Raw genomic sequence first — 23471 nt, forward strand, 5'->3', positions numbered from 1 at the left:
AATAATAATAAAAAATGTAAAGTCAATATTTTATATGACCACCTTCAGTGTTGCCGTGATGTAGCCAAATCAGTCTGGTATTACGTCACAAAGAACATAATAAACTGACAGAAAACCAAATCAAATGTTCTTCAACACAGCCTGAACTCTTTAAGAAACTTTTCATGTCATTCTTTTCCTGTAATTTCTTCAAGTAGTCTTCAGGAAGGGCATCTGGCAAAATAAAACTCCCAAATCATACATAGAGCTGTAGTAACTCCTTATACATAAGGGAGTAGCTAAAAGTAGCAGTCTGTTGGTAGCGGTCTTTAAGAGGCTTCTTGAATGACATTCCAAAGCTTTTTGGATTTCGACTGACTTTTGTTCTGTTCTGTCAAAATTATCCCACACTGCTTCAGTAATGTTGTAGGTCTGGGCTCTGGGGAGGCCAATCCATGACAGTGTTCCACTATGTTTTACAGATTACTGTACACACTCACTACTGTACCTTTCTCCTGACCTGTTCCCTATAAGTTTCAAGGTTTTTTTTTTACTGTGCTATGTTTGTCACAACCCTATTACCCATACTCTCCAACCTGAAAAAGTAAGTTTTTAAATTATTGTTTCATAAATTCTTGACTTAACAGACATTAGTTTAAGCAGCTTTAGAATTCTTGTTCAACATTTCACTTGTGACATTTTTGTTTTTGCTGTAATTCCAGTTTATTTTCAAATATTTGCTCAAATACAGTATTAATATACTGTAATGGCAAACTAATACAGAGGCAATATATTAAAGTTTCAGTCAGGTTTCAGAGCTCAGAGCACAGAAACAGCTTTAGTGAAGGTTACAAATGATCTTCTTATGGCCTCTGACAGTGGACTCGTCTCTGTGCTTGTCCTGCTAGACCTCAGTGCAGCGTTCGATACAGTTGACCATAATATTCTATTAGAGCGATTAAAGCATGCTGTAGGTATTACAGGTAATGCGCTGCAGTGGTTTGTATCATATCTATCTAAAATTAGAAATATCCTGTCTCAGAGTGACGCTGAAAAACTAGTTCATGCATTTATTACTTCCAGGCTGGACCACTGCAATTCATTATTATCACGATGTCCTAATAACTCCTTAAAACTCCCATGATGCATTGAGTTTTTCCTTTCCAGTCACCTTTCTCACTCACTATGTGTTAATAGACCTCTCTGCATTGAATCATATCTGTTATTAATCTCTGTCTCTCTTCCACAGCATTTCTTTTATCCTGTCTTCCTTCTCTCACCCCAACCGGTCGCAGCAGATGGCCGCCCCTCCCTGAGCCTGGTTCTGCCGGAGGTTTCTTCCTGTTAAAAGGGAGTTTTTCCTTCCCACTGTCGCCAAAGTGCTTGCTCATAGGGGGTCATATGATTGTTGGGATTTCTCTGTATCTATTATTGTACGATCTACTGTACAATATAAAGCATCTTGAGGCGACTGCTGTTGTGATTTGGCGCTATATAAATAAAATTGAATTGAATTGAATTACTAAACCAAGCACTGAAAATAAAGAATATTTTCTCCTAATGCTGAGAGGAAACCTCTCCTTACAAATTATTTGATAATCCATTGCATAACCGCTTAACCCTCAATTGACTTCCTGCTGATAAGCCTGTTAGCAAAGCCAACTTCCTGTCAGCTCAGGAGTGAGTACTGTCTTGATATAAAGCAGGTATATACCTAAATGGCAATTTTAACAGTTTTCCTCTAAGATTATGATTTTCAATACATTTCCATCTATAATGGTAGGTTCCTTGTTTTCTGTAAATCACTCGAAATCTACACTTTCAAGCTAAATATAATTTTATTATAACCAACTTATATCAGTAGATGTCAGACACATGGAGGTCAAAGGTCAAAGATGTGATATAAGAGGAGGTACAGCCACTCCAAATCTGTTTTAAAACTGATTTTTTTGTTTTGTTTTAAAAGTGAGCTTTTACTCTACGCCAGGGGCTACTCAACATCCCACACTTCAAATTTCATCTCCTTAAATAAACAGTTTTGAAATAGCTATACACTAAAAAGATATAATAATATAAAAATTATTTGTTTAAAGTTTTAACCAGATACACTGTTACTGCTATTTTCATATAAATTTACACAAAACAGCTAACATCAGCATCACAACATCATCAAAAATGGAAAATAGAAAAGGAAAATGTCCTTTTCTTGACATAGTCTTAAAATGTTTAACTCTTTGTTTCACATTCAGAATTTTGATGACACCGACAACACTGTAGGACAAAAAGGACTGCGGAGATGTACAGTCATGCTCTGCTCACTGATGCAGAATCTTCAACTTCCTCACACTGCTGTTTTTAAAATTTTATTAAAAATGTAAAACCTTGGTGGGTAGCTTCTGTCACACCATCCATCTATTTATCCACCCATCCATATGCAGCACCACCCCCCTGCCTTCATTCATTCATTTCCTCACTGGTATTTCTATATCTTTCCATTTCAACAGTTTCCTTACTGTCTTAAAAAGCATTCCTTTGTATTGTTATCTGATCATCAGTTCAATGATATCTCCCCTCATCTCTGCATCCTCTGAATGGATGGATAGTTATTATCCATCCATTCATCTTGACTATTGCATGCATTCATCCATATGTCCAGAACCCCAAATTAACTGGGCCAGAAAGAAGAAGGAGGAAAAAAAAAAGGCAACCATTGTCTGGAGAATCTGAAATTCAGAGCTGAATCATTTGCCCTGAGCCCAGAGGCACTGCCCACATCAGCAGCACTGTCTAGATACAGTCTATACATGACTACACAGCTCTGCTCACTGCAGACACACAAAATCTTCCTGGAACATCCTGCAGCCAATTTCACGCCTATGAAACGTTCAAGGCGAACACTATCTGGTCATTCTTGCGATGTGACATATCAGCCTACAGTGGTACAAAGACTGCATTCTCGCATAGTAATTCTTTGCCATCTTATGTAACAGCAGGTCGGCCTCAGTTGTCTGTGGGCGCTGGCATCCATGACCTTTTCCTCTGCAAAGCTTTATATTGATATTATGAAAGAGATGCTTACCAGTGGAATGAGTGAAAATGCATAAAAGATACAATTGTGCATTTTGCAATAATGCCTTTCCAATCCATTCTTGTTGTTTCCACATTCAAAGTGGCATTACAGTTTGCATGAGGGTGCGATGGTGCGTCTTAATCAAGAACTTATTTCCTCGCCGTTTAATTGAGTGTTTCACATTTGTAGCTAGCACAAAATATTAATACATCAATATTTGGTATGATGGTGACGACTACAAAAGGTTTTTGGTTCATTCAACTGCAGCCCTTAGCCCTGTAGCACAACCCAACTCAAGAAAAATCAAGTGAAAAAAAAAAAATCAATAAATCAGCTGTCCCTCCCTCAGATTGGAGTTTAATATTAGATGCAGAACAGGCCTTCAGGTTGAGCATTAAAAAGTGTTTGTTGTACCCAAAACAAAACACTCTTAAGCAATCCAAACTTGTAATGATTTTCAAAATTAGCAACGTTTAACTAAATTTATCACAGAAACATTTTTGAGACCAGTGATAAACGTTCAAAGCACTAAATAAAGTTCCTAAACTCAAATACAAGTTCAGATATAAAGAGAAGATTTCAACTCCATGAAACAAACATTCTTTAGTCAAGATTAAAGGGCCATTAACCTTAATTTATACATAATAATCTGAGTGAATCCTTGTTAATAGAGACACTGTTTGCATGTTTCTGCAAAGGCCAAAATTATAAGTTATGACAAAACACAGAAATGCTGTTTTATCCTTCCCCAAATTAAATTCCTCAGATGTAAAAATAGATGAATTGGCCTGAATGTTTTCTTGAATGCTCACCAAATACTTCACTGGCAGTTGAGGGAACAAAAGCAACAAGGCCAAACGCACAGCGTTTGTCCATGTATGACAAGTGAATAAACAAGTTGAATAGGTATTCCCATGTTGACTGGCTATTTGCTGAATACAGAAGTGCTCGTCCCACAGAAATGTGAGCAAAACGTAATTGCTACAAATATACTTCGTGAGCATGGGTGTGTGTTTTACCGGCATAAAGTTATGTTTCCAAGCTCAGAGTTCTGTGGTGCTGTGCCAGGTTTTAAATCGGACACGTTGAAGTAGGACAGCGTGTGGTCAATGAAGCCGTGCATGGTGCCCGTCGGACTGTACATGTACTCGTAAACGAGCCTAGGGATGAAGTCGGACGTAAAGGAGATCACAAAGGCCTATAGACAGAAAGACAAAGAGATCAAAACAGAAAGAGTGAAACAGTCTGTCTGTCAGGACCAGTGATATAGAAAAGTATAAAAACTGAATCATGTTTTATGCTGTTCACATTTCTTCCTTCACTTTTTATATATGCAAACAATTTGATTTTTAAGGAAACATTCTCACAGTGAAGAATGTAGCTTATTAAGCTACTGTAAGACCAGAATCAAATCAGAATACGATCAGCTATTACTCAAAGCCAAACTATCTGTAGCTGTAAAGGACAGAAAACCTCAGACTGATGCTTGTTCTTTTCAGTGAGAGGAGGGACAGGGGTTACAAAGAGCAAAAATCTGGTAAACTGTGCATTTGTTTAATATACATTTGAGTTTAAGGAACATTAAAGTCAGTAGAACTGATAGATACACCTCTGTTATTGTTGTGAAGCTCCTGGTCAATCAATCAATCTTTATTTATAAAGCACTTTTCATACAGCAATGTAGCACAAAGTGCTTTACATGGTTAAAAGCAGCCCACCCCACCCTGCCCTCCAACTCACTCCCCACACTCTCATTAATATAAACAATCATGGATACATACCACCCCCCCCCCCCCCCCACACACACACACACACACACACACTTAAAAAGTAAAATTGGGCTGGACAGACATGAGCCAGGTGAGGAAACGCTATCACAGGGAGCCGTCTGCACCGGGAGCCGGTCACGGACTGCAGCCTCCAGGCTGGGCACACAGCAGGAGAGAGGCAAAGAAGCCCCCCAGCCAGGCTGAGAAGACCCACAGAGCCCCAGCAGCCACGGTCCACAGTGTGTGTCCAATCCCTCAGATCTAGATTACATTAAAAACTCCTGCTGCTTGTTTTTGGATCTGCCACAAATCTGTTTAGTATTAAAAGTAAACTAGATGGGCTTTAGCTCACTGGCCAGAGACAAATGCAAAGCAGAACCTTCCTGACCCCCCTTCCCCCCCTTCCCCCCTCCCCTCCACAAACATTGCATATTTATGTATTTCAGATACAACTCTGTAAATTGACAAAAGGTCTAATCAGCAGATCCAAAAGAGTATTTCACACATTATCCATGCCTGCGTGTAAAATTTGCCCCAAAATTGCAAATATCTTTTTTTATTAAAAATCTATAATAAACAATTATTTAACTACTTATTAACTAATCAGTCAAGAAATATGGCCGCCCATCCAGAGACTAGTTCTGTTGAAGGTTTCTTCCTTTTAAAAGGAGGATTTCCTCACCAGGTGCTGCTCAAAGGAGATCTGTTTGGACCCGTTTGCACTTTACACTTGTTCTCTGTTCTTTCATTTGATAATTTCTAAGGCACTTTGAATTTCACCTATCTTATAGCAGCACAGAGATCTGTGTTAGAGAAGTCTGGAAATGCACCATTATGCCAACTTTGTTAGTGCATTCCTGTCTCCGGTCTCTAAAAACAGGTAACATTTAATCTTATAAAGACATGAAGAAGTGGAAGATCCATGCAGTATATGCAACATATATACTATACAACCATTTTCCCCAAGATAAACTGAGCTGTAGAGGACTTTAAATTGATTACCAATTGCACCAACAGTGATAAATGTTTAAGTGTTCGGGTGTTTTGTGAAGTAATTAAAACACATATATTACTACAATATTTGTAGAATAATTATCTTCAGGTTTTTATTTTGCATGCATCTGCCTCATTTACTAATTTAGAAACCTGGAAGAGTGGAACACTGTGTTTATACTTACATTTATAATGACTGAGAACTTGCCCATTCCACTTAGTACATTGTACCAAATGCCTGTAAGGTGAGAAGCAAAAAAGACAGAAGGATAAGTTGAAGGGAATAAACAGGAAAAACAGGAAAGTCTGTATTAAGTACAGTAATAAAACTGTATAGGGACTGAGACAGTCAGTTAAACTTTACCTATAAAGTATTTAAAGGATATATTTATAACTGAGTGTGATGCAAATGTTAGCTAATTTTTAAGTGATCTGCATATAGACCAGAGCTTAGCTACACATAGACAAATAATCCATCTGATGATTATGAATTTACTTATTTTAATAATCCAAAGTGAATTATTTCGCTGGCAAACCATCATTCTGGTGATATCAGTTACCTAGAAAAATGTTATTGAATCGGTTGCCTTACAGTGTGGCTTTTGGGCTTATTAAACCTCTTTAAAAGTATCTGGGTACAGTGAAAAATGCTTGGAAATCAAGCTGAGAGGTTTCAGTCTGTGTATTAGTGAGATTAGCCAAACTGCCTGAAGCCACTGCTAACTCAAAGAATCAAATCAGACTGGTTTAAGATGAGTTGTAGCATCTTGTTGATGCTTAGAATGGCGATTCATAAACTGAGTGTCAGATTAGCTTACCAATGTCTTTAGCTCGTGCAGCGACTGGCCTACGCAGCTCTGTAACAAACTTCTTGGCATCCAATCTGATCTCAATGATATTGTTCAGCAGGGCAAAGAGAGGAGCCAGCGGGAAAGAAGCCACGAACAGAGAGACGAAACCAAACTGGATGACTGCAGAAAGAGAAACAGTTATTACATCTATCGGATGTATAATATAGGACATTAAAAAGTTTTTTGGTAATTTGTCTACATGTATTCAGATAAATAAGTTCTATATTTAAACCAATATTTACAATTACCAATTAAAAAAAAAAACACTGCTTACATGTTAATTGTTGATATATCCCATACTTCCTACTGTAATTTTGCTGATGATATTAATGGCCATTCTACATGTAGATGATGTGATGATCTAAGTATAAAGATGAACAATACATCTGCTCCCAAAGCCTCATGCAAAACAAAAACGGGACTCATGAAAGTTTCATTTCATGAATTTACATTACTTAATTTATGATGTCTCAAGGGCACAAAGAACATTGAACCATTGAAAAGTAAAACAAATCAGATGTTTACAACGTTCAAGTTTATGTCACATGCTAACATAAGCCCCAGTGTTTGGCACATTTTGCTTTGGAGAGAAAAGTTGTTTAACTGAAAATCTCTGGATCTGCCTCAAAACTGTTTTCAAGTTAACCCTTGTGAAGCTGCAGTTATGTCGACAGGTTTTTGGACGATGATGCTTGTTTTTGGCAGTTTTGTCCCTGTACACCACCACAGAGTTTTAAATCAAATGATCAGGATGTAATTCAAGTGCAGACTTTCAGCTTTAATTCAAAGGGTTCAACAAAAGCATTAGACTAACTGTTTACGTCAGCTTTTATGCAAAGTCTCCCATTTTCATAGGCTTAAAAGAAATCACACAATTGACAGACAAGCAGTTTTTATCTTTCAATCAAGTTTCCACAATCTGGTAGCTTCATAAAAAGAATGAATGCACTGGGGCAGCTCAGCAAGCCACAGAAGATGACTGCAGTGCAAAATGACAGAATTATTTCCTTGATTAGGAAAAAACACTTCACAACATCAACAAACCAACATTTTCAAAGAAGTGACAATGGCAAAGTCTACAATTGCCAGTATGAATGAAAATACAGAACAATGTGACCAGTGGTTTGCGCCACTGATGATGTTAAGAGAAGAGCACAAAGAAGCAGAGAATCGGCTCTGAAGTGCATAACATCATCTGTCAAACATGGAGGAGGCAGTGTTATGGGATGGGCACGTATGGCAACCACTGGAACCACATCAATAGTGTTAAATAATGATGTGACTGCTGATAGAAGTAACAGGATAAATTATGAAGAGCACAGAGTTGCACTCTCTGCTTAGATTCACAAAAATGCTGCAAAACGGATCAGATAGTGCTTCCCAGTGCACATGGATAATGATCCAAAGCATACTGCAAAAGAAACCCAGGAGTTTGTCAAGGCAAAGACACGGGATATTCTTCAATGGTCAAGTCAGTCACCTGATCTCAACCCAAGACAGCAATCTTCGGTGACTGAAGGTAAAACTGAAGGCGGAGAGACCCACAAACAAGCAGCAACTGAAAGCAGCTGCAGTAAAGGCCTGAAAGAGCATCTCAAATTTAAACTATTACATTTGGTGATGCTGATGGCTTCAGGCGGTAACTACCTTCAAAAAATTTGCATCTAAGTATTCAATCACATATTGATTGTTTAAAATCCACTATAGGCAAGCTACCAAAGAAGCGCCACTGCTCAAATACTTTGGGTTCCAATTGTATTTCTGCTCTTCCACATCTCACGCAATATGAGAAGGAAATCAAACCCACAACACAGGAAGCACATTTTTTCAGTAGCCACTAATACACCCTCGGATTGACATTTTTGACCAGACAAATGACTGTTCACGAGTCACACTGTCTGTCTGGGCTTTTTGGTGGTTCAGAAGATGCCTTTTATGGTTAAACCCTCTGCTGCAGCAGCCAAGCTGAGACATTTTTATGATTAAGCAGTGTTTAATGGGGGTGTGCATCTACACTGTGTGCTGTGTGACTGAGATATTTAATCAGGTGGATTTAATCTGAATTTGTCAAACATCATAATCAATATATCCGTGTAGGTTTTGTATAACCATAGATGTTAGTTAAAAACAATAGGTTTAGATGGATGAATACATTCTTTTTAACCACACAGAGTGGAAGCAGTAATCTAGAAAGTAGTATAAAGTCTGGATTTTTGGCTGAGGACCATAAAGGCAGTTAGGCAGTTTATTTGGACACTGGGTAGAACTGGACTAGTATTTGTTAGAGCAAATGTGCTGTGACATCAACTGAAATCTTGCTGTGATACAAATTTTTCTCCACTTAGTATTGTAAAAGCTTTCATATGATATTAGCATCAATAACCTCAAGGTGGGCTTACAGTCTGATTGGTTTGACAAAGCAAAATGGGGCTGGGTTTGGAGAAATAAATTGTCTAACAAGTCGTCTCATGATCAGTTCACCCGCTTGTGAAGAATGCTGAAAGGAAACCTGAGAAACACAAGGCAGTATTCCTGACTGCGGCCAGTGCAGGACTTCTGTCAGAGCATTGGAACTTTAGCAGTGTGGGAACGGGGATTTCCAGCGAGCGGAAGACTGACGGCTTCACCTCAAGACACTACACTGAGACAATGAGTGGAAAGGAAGAAAATACGGCCGAGGCACAGCGAGCGCTAAAGGGCAAGCTTAGAATAACCCAACATCTACCTGAGCCGAGGTTAACGAGTTCGACCCAGTCACACAAAGAAAGACGCGCATACATTAAATTAAAAAATGAGTTAACACAAATCCAGACTATCCATTCACACACACTCGCTACAGTGCGTGTGTCAGACATTTCTGACATTCCTCTGTGTGCCTTACAGCTACAGCCCAGTCTTCTTGTTCCGCCCGTCCTCACTCTATTCATGTCACATGAAATAACTAAAACACAGCAGAAACATAAAAATCACCAGGTTTTCATCCAGTTAGACCTGGATTACTTTACAGCAGTATAAAACTACCATCATTTTGATGTTCTTAATAGAAACCAAGTGTAAGGTTCCCACAAACATCAAATTCTGCCAAGAAAACTTCACTTTGAAAACACTGTTACACAAGTTCTATATGGCACTGATATCCAAGGAAAACACGGCCCATTTTATGGGTTCACGAAGATCAACACCAATTTTTTTTTACAGGTCAAGCTTGTTGATGCATGTTTGTGAAACTGCTGCAGCGCTTAGACTTCTATCAGCAGTGGGGAAATGATCAGACACCTCAAGCCGTGCAGCATGGAGGCCAGCGCTGCATGTCTCCTTCAAACAGTGCACGTCTTTCATTTGTTTGTTGATTGTATCTCAGTTTCTTGTTTTCTTTTATTCTCTGTACAAAATTAGGGTTCAAATGTATGTTCATTTATCTATTCAGTAAAACCTTTTGAAAGAGGCAGTTTCACAAGCTCACTCTGAATTAGATTGACTCAAAAAAATGTAATCAACCAATCAAAGAAAAATGTTGGGGCTTAAATGAAATTTAGTCAAAATATCACTAGCTTCATTGTTTGCAAAACAGGCATGATGCATGGAATTTACTCTCCCCTGTCATAGGTTATCCTCACTGTATTGGCTGTTGTGTTTTAGCTGTGCCTTTTGATGAGAGATACAAAATGCTTTGTTTTGTTTCTAATGAGCTTCAAAATTTTTTTAAATCTGCTTCTTAAGTTTGAAGTAAGTAACAGTTTCTGGGTCCAAATGCTCCTCTATCCATCCATCCATCTTCTTCCTCTCATCCAACTCGCCCTATAGCAGGCTGGGTATTGAAGATATGCGTAGCTTATTTGAGAGTTTAGAAATGTGTTAGGTAGGATGTAGAATTATTGTAGAGACACTGACACTGCCCTGGATGCAATAAAGGCCTGAGTGTGTCATGAATTTAGGAGTAGATTTCTAGGAGGCCCACCCACTTTGAACTGTGAAAGTAAGACAAAGAGAAGTTAATGTTGAGTGGAAATTGCCCAGGGGAGACCTGGGTGGGGGTCTCAGTGTTTGTAATATGTTAACTCTGTTTTCTCTGTTGTGTAGAGGAATTTGGTGTAGCTCAGGTGAGGAGATTACTTTTATGACCGGCAGGAAGTCACAAACAGAGACACACACACAGTGCTTTGACTGTTATGATGCACCCACACCTACATGCACACTCACTCACGTGCACTCACATAGACATACGAGTACGCGCACACACACAGGCACTCACGCGCTCGTGCATACACACACAGACAGAGTTTGCAGTACACCATGGGGGTATTATGATAGGGTCGCTTCTATAAAGCTGACTGTAACAAACAAAGGAGTGGAAGATCTGCAGAGGGACACCGGCCTTGCACGTCTTCCCTTCTAGAAGATGCATGCTTAAATGAAGATGAATAAAGATGAATAAAGGTTTTGTGAAAATGACTACTGAGTTCCGGTGCAGTCTCTGGATGCCCGAGGAATAAAAAGAACCGGGGTGAAACTGATTTCGTAACAGTATGCTAGACAAATTGTCAGCCTGTTGCAGGGCTAACACAGAGAGACACACAACCATTCACACTCACATTCACGCCTATGAACAATTTAGAATCACCAGTTAACCTATCCCTAATAACCGCATGTCTTTGGGCTGCAGGAGGAAGCCGGAGTACCCGAAAAGAAGCCACGCTGACACGGATTGAACAAGAAAACCCCACACAGAAAGGCCCTAATCACAGCGCCACCAGGTACCAAAAACCTGTCAGTACCACAGAGTGAAAAACATGGTCAAAATGATTTAAAATCCAATAAAACAAGAAGTCTGTTCTCTCAGGGTTCACAGTAAAGCATAGCATTCAGCCGTATTGTGAAAAACAACATTTACAAGGTTTCACTGAGTTCAAAGCTGCCAGTCAGCAACCTCACTGATATCTAACATGTCACCCAGTGCGAGCTGGAGGCCATCACCTGATGAAGCCAGCAGAACTACATCATCTGCAAAAAGACAGGGATGAGATTCTGAGATCATCTAAGTGGAAGCCTTTTGCCACTTGGCTACGCCTAAAAATTATGAACAGAATCGGTGACAAAGGGCAGCTCTGGCAGAGCCCATCACCCACCGGAAACGAGTCCGACTTATTGCCAGCGGACTAAACTCCTGCAACAGCTGTATCACGCTTCCCGAAGCACCTCCCACAGGACACCCCAGGGACAAGGTCGAATGCCATGTCCAAGTCCAGAAAACACATAAACTTGTTGGCCAAACTCTCATGCGCCCTCAAGTATCCTCGATACTGTATCTGAGGAGTATGGCATCTTACCTGTCTAAGATGCCATACAAAGAACTGAGAAGTTGTTGCTTATCCAAGGTGATTTTAAACACTCAACACTGATGGCAAGCCTATACATTTAAAATGGCGTAAATAGCATGGAGTGGTGTCAGGCAATGATAAGTTGGGCAGCTCCAGCTTACAGTGGTTTATTGGAATCCTTGCCATTCATCCATGCATCCATCCATCTTCATCCGCTTTATCCGGGGCCAGGTCGCGGGGGCAGCAGCCTAAGCAAAGAGGCCCAGACCTCCCTCTCCCCAGCCACCTCCTCCAGCTTATCCGGGGGAATACCAAGGCGTTCCCAGGCCAGCCGAGAGATATAATCTCTCCAGCGTGTCCTGGGTCTGCCCCGGGGCCTCCTCCCGGTGGGACATGCCTGGAACACCTCACCCAGGAGGCGCCCAGGGGGCATCCTTGTCAGATGCCCGAACCACCTCAGCTGGCTCCTTTCGATGTGGAGCAGCAGCTGCTCTACTCTGAGCCCCTCCCGGATGGCCGAACTTCTCACCCTATCTCTAAGGGAGAGGCCAGCCACCCTTCGGAGGAAGCTCATTTCTGCCGCTTGTATCCGCGATCTCGTTCTTTCGGTCACTACCCACAGCTCGTGGCCATAGGTGAGGGTAGGGACGTAGATCGACCGGTAAATTGAGAGCTTCGCTTTTACACTCAGCTCCCTCTTCATCACGACGGACCGGTGCAGCGTCCGCATTACTGCAGCTGCAGCCCCAATCCGTCTGTCGATCTCCGGCTCCCTTCTCCCATCAGTCGCGAACAAGACCCCGAGATACTTGAACTCCTCCACTTGGGGCAGGAACTCATCCCCGACCCGGAGTGGGCACTCCACCCTTTTCCGGCTGAGAACCATGGCCTCAGATTTGGAGGTGCTGATCCTCATTCCCGCTGCTTCACACTCGGCTGCGAACCGTTCCAGTGCGAGCTGGAGGCCCTCACCCGATGAAGCCAACAGAACCACATCATCTGCAAAAATCAGAGATGAGATTCTGAGGCCACCAAAGCGAAAGCCCTCCGCCACTTGGCTGCGCCTAGAAATCCTGTCCATAAAAATTATGAACAGAACCGGAGACAAAGGGCAGCCCTGGCGGAGCCCATCACCCACCAGGAACGAGTCCAGGAATTCTTGGGAATCCTTGCCATTATTATAAATAAATATTCTAAATACTATTGTTCTTATTTTAAAAACTAATGCCTCCTGTTTTTAATATTTTCTGTCTTTCGTCTCTGCTTGCCTTCCTGTAAATGTCCCTGCATTCCACTGTAGTATACAGAGTTCATCAACTCACAGCACTGCACAGTTTTGCAGTGACATCTGTTGGAAAGCAGCATAATGTAAACGTCTTATGTGTCTTATATAAGTTTTCAGGCTACAGACTGTGAGGCCATTTTTCTCTGTGTGTATGCATACTCACTCATCTCCATGTATTCTGGAGTGAGGCCTTCAAAGGGAGCCAGGGCATAGTCCAGGTTCCACTGCTGAGGTGGCTTCTCTTCCTCCCTCGCCTTTGGTGTCGTTTCTTTTTCCTTTAATGTACGGACCAATTTCTTCAATTTCCTGTTAAAATGAAGGAAGGTGAAAGTGCAAAGACAATAAAAGACTTTACCTTTACTGCAACTGTACTATGTGTAAGGCTCCAACTGACTGCTGGGTTATAGCTGTGATTAATCCCTACTGCAAAAATCCATTCTAAAGTTGTCAGAGGCAGGGCATGAATACCTTCCACTCACAATTCCTGCTTTCTTGTTTACTTTCAGTAAAAGATATCAAAGCTGGAAACTAAAATAGGTGGCACCGATGCAGTTGAATGAGTGCAATGACTCCAACAAAACGATCGCATTTGGAGTTTCTAGCACAGCACAGAGTCGTTAAAACTCTCTAGACCTTAGCTGGAACAATAAAAGATTTGCAGACTGCTTGTGAAACATAATAGCAAAATAAGTATTTACAGAGGTGCTGAAATGCTGATGTTTGTTGAAAACCCAGTGAACTGACAGCCAGGGGCTGAATGTTTTAGGGTTTTTATGTAAGCGAAAAAGGGAACAGCCAACAGAGAACTGAAGAGACAGTGAAGGAAAGTGAGAGCATGGGTGTTTCTCTAAGAATGCACTCTTACATGAGTAATACAACCATAAATATGCATGTGTGTTTGCAGTTTGGTGAAGGGATATACAATACAACCTAAATATTTTTTATGTTTTGTTTGCATAAACACACATGGAGCAACAGGGCACATGTGATGAGTTACACACCTGCACACAACAATTCTACCAGGTGTGAAACTTTTAAGGAGATGAATGTGTAACAGTGGAAAGGATGGCATGCAGATATGATTGCATGTGCTGCGACTTGCAGGTCCATCAAGATGACTAACAGAGCTTTTGATGAAGCTCACCTAATGAGTGAGTAAAGCAACAATAAAAGTGTAGCCTGAAGCTAGAAAGGGTGTCTGGTTGACATCTGTTATAAACGTAGATGACCTTTGAGCTTTCAGATTTGCATGTTAATGCTAAGCTATTGCACAAAACCACTGTCCAGACATGGAAGGAATGTTACTAGAACAAGAAAGGGCAGAGCAGATGCTGCAAGAAATTGTCAGCAAGTGTGTGTGTGTGTGTGTGTGTGTGTGTGTGTGTGTGTACACACGTTTAGACATCTTTGTGGGAATAGAAAATTGGCATGCTACTATACTTGTGGGGACCAACAGTCACAAAACACTCGTCCCCATGTGTTTGAAGGCATTGTTGAGGCTCAAAATGTGGTGTTGGTGTCAGGTTTATAATTGGGTTACGGTTAAGTATAAAGAGCATGGTTTTTCTGTAGCCATTAATTATAGGTTCAGTGCACTGGCATAGGTTTAGGGTAAGGTATTCATTTTTGATTTTCAGGGTTAGAGTAAGCGGCTGGGGAAAGCATTATGTCAATGTCCAAATGATATCAAACACTAGCAATCAAACACATACAAGGGACAATCTTATTGCCTGACTGCTTCTTTTCATTTTTATCTTCATACAAATCGATGGACTTACGGGATGCCAATCTCAAAGATGTTGTTCTGGATTAGTTGCTTCCCCAACATGATGATGCTGAGCTGAATACACAACTCAATGAGGCACCCTCCTGGAGCACACTGGGGGATACATATCATTTTTTTTTTTTTTTTTTTTTTTTTTTTTTTTTTACACATTACACTGTAACTTTTGAATCCAATTTCGCTAATCCAAATGAAAAACAAACTTATGTTTAAAGGTAAAAATCACACACCTCCTCCATCCGAAAATCATTAAACACATACACATAATTTCCCGGGCGTCCAGCAAACCTGCAAAAACGTACAAAAAAAAAAAACATTAGGTCCCAGTAGTGACACTAAAAAGAAGTGGGTGTCATTTTATAGGTGACATTTCAGATGTGGTGTTCATGGTACAATGGTGAACACAAACACAGAGGGCTTACCGTCCCTTGAAGAAAGCCACGTAAAAGATGGGAGCATATGCGTTCATAAACTTGAGTAAGAAGGCTTTCAGGATGAGCCGTTCTTCAAAGTTGGTTTCTGTTTTAGGAATCTCTGAAAAATAGTTGATGTGAAACAGTGAGAAAGAGTTAGCACGGTATTTCATGAGTGCTACAGAAAAAGAGGCATGCTAATAGAAATGAAATGGGGCCTATGTAATAGAAACATCAAGCAAACACATGCACAGCTCTATTAGGCTTGTATTTCTAAGGTGTCCACATTATTTTTTCTACAGTGTGACTCTAGACTGTTATGACTGCACAAGAATGGCGTCTGTTCAGCAGAAAGTGACAACTCTGCAAGTGAAGAGAGTTTAACATGATCACTGTGCTGGAAGTAGGTTAAAATACTGGAACTTTTCACATTGCACATCATCTCTCTCACACACACTCACGAGCGCACACACACACACACACTCTCTCTCTCTTCCCTCACATTTCTCCATCTAATTTTTTTCTATTTCAGAGGTTTTGAATATGAATATAAATGTAGGAAAACCCTCCTGGGATGACTGATGGGATGGCTGGAGCATGAAAACATCAAAGTTTTATCAAGCTGTCCACCATGAGGCAGAAGGACTCTTTCTCAGATACAGAAGATGAAGATGATTACATGTTTTATCAAGAGACCTAGGCATTATTTTACTCCTAGCATTTGTAAATGTGTCATTCTGGATATTTGAAACAACTCCCTGATTTCCAGAAATCAGGGTTAGATTAGATTCAAGGAGTAAATTACTAGCAGGATATAATTACCTTAGCTTAGAAACAAAACCAGGGCAATCTACTGGCCTAGCCTTAACGTAGGAAATATCAGTCTGTCATGCCAGTACATGTTCCCAAATAGACTGTAGTTAACAGGATGTATGAAGAGCTTGTATAGTATAATTATATATATATATATATATATATATATATATATATATATATATATATATATATATATATATATATATATATATATATATATATATATATATATATATATATATATATATATATATTTTTTTTTTTTTTTTTTTTTTTTTTTTTAAACTATAAAAAAAACCCCATACTTATAGCAATTCAAAAAATACATTTCTAAAGTTAATCAGACTTTGATGACTTTGAGACTTGATATCATGCATGGTGACCAGCATGGTGACTGTTAAGCTAAGCTAACATCTTGTGCAGTTACAGCTTCATTATTAAAGATATTCAAATGTTAATGATCTTTTTACTTAACTCTTGGCAGGAAAGAAAACCAATCAAGGTTTTTAGCAGTGTTCACCAGTGGATCCAGTTTTCCCCCCATTCTCTCTGGTACTTGAAACCAAAGTTACTTTACTAGAATAGAGTAAAAGGACATCTGTGTGTGTGTCTGTACCTAGCTCAGTTAACCACACTGCCACAGCACCGTAGATTTCATCCAGAATCAAGATAACCACGAGGTTGATGATGACCGCAGTGGCAGTGACTGTCACCCGAACATTGTGCCTGATCTCCGGGTCAGGGCTCATCGCCATGATCGCAGAGATTGTGATGCGGTAAATGATGACGCCGAAAACTGCAGAAAATGTCAGCGCAAACTGGGAGCAAAAACACAAGCAAAGGAAGGGTAGTTATTACTCAAATCGTTATAGAGCAATGGCTAGACTTATTATGCTCTCACACTTCAATTCTGAGAAAATGACACGGCTAGGCTAGATCAGATGTAACCAAACCTTATTTTAAAATCATACATATCTCAGAGAGGGGGATAGTAATGTTGAGAAACTCGTGCTTAAAGTGGTAACTTTCGGGATGAATAAAGTATTCTGATTCTGATTCTGATTTAGAAGGAAAAAATGTGCGCTTTGGTAAGTTTGAGCTAAAAGTATTTCTTTACTGCTAAATCCAACTGGAAAGAAAGATCTAATTGTATTCTGTTATCCGCTGTTGCTTGATGAGGTCAATCCAACCTTATAAAGTCAAATGGATCTTAAGAAAAAAAAAAGGAAAAAGGAATCCCTTTTATTCCCAGCTCTGCACATACATTTTTCTCATCCTACACTGGCCCTAAAACACATTTTTAAATACTCACCATGAAGAGGATAGAGGACACGTTTATCAAGTATCCGGGAAGGCGATCTTTCCAGGTCAGCTTCTCTATAGGAGACTGACAGAAAAAAAACAGAGGAGGAGAAAAGAGGGAAAATTCCAAATCAGTCATACAGGAATCTGTGGATCTTTAAGTTTGTTTTTAAATCTGTTATCCAGAACAGAGAGCCTACAGAGACGTCTTAAAAAGAGAGAAAAACAAAGCCCCTTCCTCCTTTCAAATGGTTTGTAAAAACTGAGTTTAGAGCGAAACAAGCAGCCAGTGAATTTCACACGACCACGGGGAACATTACCACATCTCAGCACAGACATAAGGGAGCATAAAAATGTGTTTTACTGTACGCAGCCTAAATTCAAACACTTGCTTGAGGACATCGTTTTATTCCAGAGAATCTCTAACATCCAGATGACTCCCAGCTGATTCATCCATTCTCCCAGGCATTAACCACATTAACTGGCTTCTACTTTGGAGCGATTTCAGGTCTAAGAAAACACAAGTATCTGCTTTCTTGCCAAGATTCAGATAGGAAGATTGATTTCTACAACCTCGAAAACCAGGTTACAGCCAGGAGACAGTAGCAATGCATAATTTAAAATGCTAGGAGATGACAGAAGGATCTGGTTTTGCCCAGCTACTAAACCCTGTGCAAACAAAAGTCTCGCCCAGAATGTCAGAAATTTTAATAATGGAATGTAACCTGTACAGTTACAGTTTACAGTGGAACAAAACCGCTGTCAAACTGTTTCAAATCTTCCACCCCCAGGTGGTGCTTATAGGCATATGGAAATAATGCATACATGAACATCTTCACACAGTGATAGGAAGTCAGTTTGCACACACAGACCTGAGTGGATCAAAACCCTGTATACTCTGAAGAGGGATTATGCAGCCTGGCAGTGCAATGGCACCATCTAGTGAATATGATGGCATTGTACACCCTGCAATACAAGCTTTTTAAAAACAGAAACAGGCAAATATACATATGAACAGTCACGAATAAGCTTATACAGTGGGTTGAAAGGGGAGTGTTAGACATTTAATCTGAGATTTAGAGTAAGACACCACGTCTAGGAGTAGCATCAGTTTAAAATATGGGGACGCAAGGTTCAAAATAAGGATTTTGAACCTTGTAGAATTAAAATGACGTACACATTTCTGCATGCAAGGACACATTTTGACATTTATTAGAACTACATTAATACTGGTCTAATTGCTTCAACCACTCAAGAGTTCTGCCCTTTAGTCATCTGAGGACCTCTTGGTTTTTCACTAAATAGTAAATGCACATTTAGACAGCCTTAACCATTAAAGCATGTTTCTTGCATACATCATTAGGTAGTCCTTTGGTTGCTCCAACATTTGCACTGCAGATCTGAGGTGTGTATGCTACATTCAAGTTGTGTTTTTATAAAATTAATAATGTGTTTTTCAAGCCCACTACAAACTTTAAGAGACAAATTAATTATGAGGTGTTAGCCATGTAAATTATTGGATTACAAACAAATCTCTTAAATGTGAAGTTTTTTATTGTCACTTCAGTTCTACAACATTGTTCACTTTGCAGCTTTTGGCAAGTATTCCCAGAGAGACAGTGAGTCCAGAAGCCTTTCACTTGGGGTCAGGTTGTAGGTTGTTCGCTGATGATTGAAGACCTATAACAAAAAAAAAAAAAAAAAAAAAGACACAAGTCATTTTAAAAACCCAATTCTAATAAAGTTTTAGTTAAAAATGAGAATTTGCTAAGTAATAAGTAAGATTAAAAGTTAAAACAGAGACTGTGACTTTTTATAGCTCTCTGGCATTCTGGATTAGACTCCACCTGACTGGTTCTCCATTGCTGTGTTTCAAAAGTTCAGCTAGTAATTTGTTAAAAAAAAATGACCTACAAAAGGACAATTCATGGCAGAAATCCAAGAAACCATTAACACCAAAAATATTTAAAAGAAACAATCTTTCAGCAAAAACCAAAAATAATCAAAATAAAGCCATACCATCTTCTCTTAAGGTTCTCACTTCTCCTCCCCCTTTTCCAGACTCTTAGCCTGGTTCAAGTGCTGAAGGAAAATTTGATCACACCAGGACTCGTGACAAATTTCCAATCTGCTAGAGACAGAAGAGCAAAACAAGATTTAAATGAAATGTAAAATAAAATAAGTAGTTTCTACTTTTCACAGACACTAACACTTCTATTATTAAATAGTACTATGTATGCAAAACTATTACTGCTACCAAGTATAAATTCTTCATATTAACCTTTTTTAAAAGACTATTACTAGAATAATAAAACGTGTTAGCACTTGAATGTGACGTGGGCACTATGTGCATACTTGTCAGTTTAGATCAGATTAGATTAAGTGTGTAAATCAACTTGTGCGTTCTACTTTGTTTTTACATGGTAACCAGCAGCAGATGGTTTGTTGTCTGAACACAGTGTAGACAACAAACCAACTCATTTAATTAACTTACCGGATGGTTTTGGCAAGCTTCTTGAAAACGACCTCGTTGAGTCTTCTAAACTTGTGAACGCTGGAAAGTGTGTTTGTTTGCACTCAGAGTGCGGTGTTGAGAAATGACAAACAGGTTTCATCCTGATTACAACTGACGAAATACATTTGATTTAAAAATACACAATTTCGCTAACATTTTTCTTTCTCATTATTCTGTTGGAACAAAGTCGTTAGCCTTTCAAACGGAGGGCCTTTTGTCTTAACTGAACATGCACATATTAAATATAAAAACTTTAATGGAAATGAAAGTGTTACATGGAACACAATGTGCTTTTCTGCTCAAGTCCATTATTCAGATTTATGCAGTCTCTCACTTATAACGTCTATGCAGTGAGCAGTGTATAAAAGAACCAGAAACGAAATCAGCAACTTGTTTTTAATCTGTACATTTATCATCATTTTGAGAATCGCGCCTTTTGGACATGAGCCTTCATTTCAAACATAATAAATGCTTTTCTTCTAAAATACTAACTAAATACTAACCCCACGTTTGCCTACTGGCGGTGGTCAGAGAGCCCGGTGGCGCCAGTGTCCGGCAGCCTCGCCTCTGTCAGTGCACCCCAGGGCAGCTGTGGCTACAATGTAGCTTGCCATCGCCAGTGTGTGAATGTGTGTGTGAATGGGTGGATGACTGAATGTAGTGTAAAGCGCTTTGGGGTCCTTAGGGACTGAGTAAAGCGCTATACAAATGCAGGCCATTTACCATTCTTGCTCTCTCACTCTCACCCTGAAGCCTCTACATACACAAAGTGTATACAAAAAGACCTTCAGAGTGTGATGGCCATCCTGACCAAGAGAAAGAAAAAGGTAGGTCAGACTTTATATTTAGCTTGTAATGCCCACTGAGGAAAGACCAACAAAGCCTTTGCATTTGTGACAGACTTGGCTCTTAAATTGCTCCTTTTTTCAATTTCACTTTCAGTTCGTACTCCAGTTCCCCTTTTGAAGTACGTATTGCTGCACTCACTATGGATAGACTGCAAAACACTACTTCATTGGAGCAACTCAAATATTCAAGCACAGAGTATTGTGGACCAGAATCACTAAAAACCATGCTGGCTTGATTTCTGCAAAATGTAAGCAGATGCAGAAAAACACTGTATTTAATATATTAAGCAGTGGGGAACTATTCTGGTATACTACATGGCTGTTTTAGCAAATAAATGTTTACATTTGCTTAAATGTTAAGAATGATGTTATACATATAGTACCATTTCACCATTTTCAGGCACATCTAATGCAATGTAAGTGTCTAAGACAGAGCTGGCTTCCCTTTAGGATTCTGGGCTTTAAAACATGTGACCCTCTCTCTTTTTTTAGTTTGTCTTGTATTATTAGCACTAACATGCCCTGTAGTTCAAAAACTGATTTGAAACATTGTGACAGTGATTTGTCCGTCACTGAAGATTAGCCACTGATGTAGTTACGGCACTTTTACTGTCAGTTTGCAAATGTAAGCATGCAGCCTGAGCTCTGTACTTAAAGTAGCCAAAATGAATGCTCAACTTGATTTACCCAACATTTATAAGTGCTTAGTATGCCGAAGGCATATTGCTTTAAAATAACAGGACCAACGTAGAAGACTCAAAAACCAAAGACCCATTTTACTCACGTATATGTTCATATAATCTTTTGATTTGATCCTACAGCACATTCAGGTAACAATGGTTCAAGTGTGTGAGAGGGAGTTGTGTGTCGCCATAGTGACGGTCACTAATCTTACCCCTGGCTTCCTGCCCAGCATGCATCACTCCCACTCAGCCCGCCCTCCCTCAGTTTCTTTCCATCCCTCTACTTCTCCAAGTCGGCTTATTTGTGTTGTGCATCTTTTTGTCATATAAATTTGTGTTTTAAGTCTCACACTCTGTCATTTCTGCATTCACAGAATTCCATCCGTGTCTTGATGTCAGTGGCTTCCATCTCCTCCTTCAGCCAGCTTATTATCCCAGCAGGGTACCTGATCAGAGCTAGGTGTTGATAGCCTAGACTTTGTTTTTGCCATTCAGCTGACTCCCCAGGACTTGCCTGAACCTCTGCAGGTACTTGGTGTTTGCAGCTTTCATAGTGGCCTCTTCATGGTTCCCATTTGCCTGTGGGATCCCCAGGTACTTGTAGCTGTTTGTTTGTTTGTTTTTTTGACAGTAGACCTAACCACAATTAACTTGTCATACAAGAAAAGGTGTAACAAACAGTATGTCTCCGTTGAGTCCATTAATGTCATGTGGTACACCTGCGATGAGGAAAAAGCCCACAGAGATAAAGGTTGCAAAGAAGGATTAGCAGCTCACCCAATTCATAAGGGGGTCCTGTTAACTGTCTAGCAACAAGGTTTGTAGAAAAGAAATCCTTTAGATCCAACAAATCATTTTACCTTTGCTGTGTTATAAAGAATGTTCCTTTTTTAAAGACTATATTGGAAGGATTTCTTAACATTAATTAGCTTAACTACCTGGGAAAACAGTACTACAGTGCTTTGGTTGAGAACTATTTTCAGACCTGGATTAATACTTCTTTGATTAGTGTGTAAAGCGTGTGTTTAGCCTGTTTAATGACAAGGCAGTTTGAGAAAGGAAAGACATGCACGAACTCATCCAGGGTGGAATAGAACCAGGCCGCACATGGGTCACCTACCAGCACCCAAGTTGAGCCAGATTTCATTCCATTCTGAGAAAAAAGCAAAAATCATACACTACTATCTGAATTTTTCCCAGAGCACATGTTCTACAGGGTGACGTGGGCAGTGGAATGCAGGGTAATTTTGTGTGTCATGCCCTTCACTTGTACCATCATTCCCACCAAGCTGCAAAGCGCAATCTTTTCCCTCCCTACTTTCTGTGTTTCTGTTTTCTGCCTGCTTGATTGCAGGATGTGATGAGCGGGGGAAGTCAGACTGCCAGCTGCTTGTCATCATCCTGCTCTGCAATAAATACCTAGATCCAACACTTTGACTGTGAAAACATTGTATACACAACTGCCAGATCATGCAGTCTCTGTTAGTTTATTGCCCACTCATGTATTCGCATTTACCAACACCTGTTCTTCTCTGTCTGCAGCATTCATCTGCCTAAGCCCCTTCTTATCTTTCTCAGTTCTGAGCTCTCTGTTCTCTGAACTTCTCATACAGCAGTCCTTAGCTGCATTGGTGCCCTGGCCCTGCCTATTGCTTCAACCTCATCGTGACCTCCATTCAAACCCAACTCTCTCCCACCAACAATGAGCATTTTTTTTTTTTTTTTTAAATACGCAATCTTCCTGTTCCTGCTCATATCTGTGCTCTGCTTTCGGGTTCATCAACTAGCCCAACTATATGGGCAATTTTAACTCCTGCTGTGGTCATCACATACCTGGATTGATATA

At 39.9% G+C, this 23471-nt stretch overlaps 1 protein-coding gene and 1 long non-coding RNA gene across 3 annotated transcripts in view; both read right to left on the reverse strand.

Moving 5' to 3' along the window:
* The window catches only part of ano2b (anoctamin 2b), a 64682-nt gene that overhangs the window by 10183 nt on the left and 31028 nt on the right, over positions 1-23471 (reverse strand). For both annotated transcript variants that reach the window (XM_085435910.1, XM_085435909.1), the window contains 9 exons: positions 17590-17664; positions 16894-17095; positions 15471-15582; positions 15279-15336; positions 15044-15144; positions 13429-13571; positions 6630-6782; positions 5997-6049; positions 4069-4247 (listed from right to left, as the gene is read on the reverse strand). In XM_085435910.1, coding sequence (XP_085292036.1) covers positions 4069-4247; positions 5997-6049; positions 6630-6782; positions 13429-13571; positions 15044-15144; positions 15279-15336; positions 15471-15582; positions 16894-17095; positions 17590-17664 — 1076 coding nt within the window. The remainder of the gene's footprint in view (positions 1-4068; positions 4248-5996; positions 6050-6629; positions 6783-13428; positions 13572-15043; positions 15145-15278; positions 15337-15470; positions 15583-16893; positions 17096-17589; positions 17665-23471) is intronic.
* LOC146688831 (uncharacterized) lies at positions 17677-20567 on the reverse strand. The gene is made up of 3 exons (XR_014915883.1): positions 20074-20567; positions 19599-19710; positions 17677-19259 (listed from the first exon to the last, which is right to left on the reverse strand). It is a non-coding gene; the product is annotated as an uncharacterized LOC146688831 (long non-coding RNA).

This window comes from Copadichromis virginalis, linkage group LG17 (genome assembly GCF_057382275.1).
Source record: "Copadichromis virginalis isolate Kocher_CV1m ecotype Utaka linkage group LG17, C_Virginalis_male_GT1.1, whole genome shotgun sequence".
NCBI lineage: Eukaryota > Metazoa > Chordata > Actinopteri > Cichliformes > Cichlidae > Copadichromis > Copadichromis virginalis.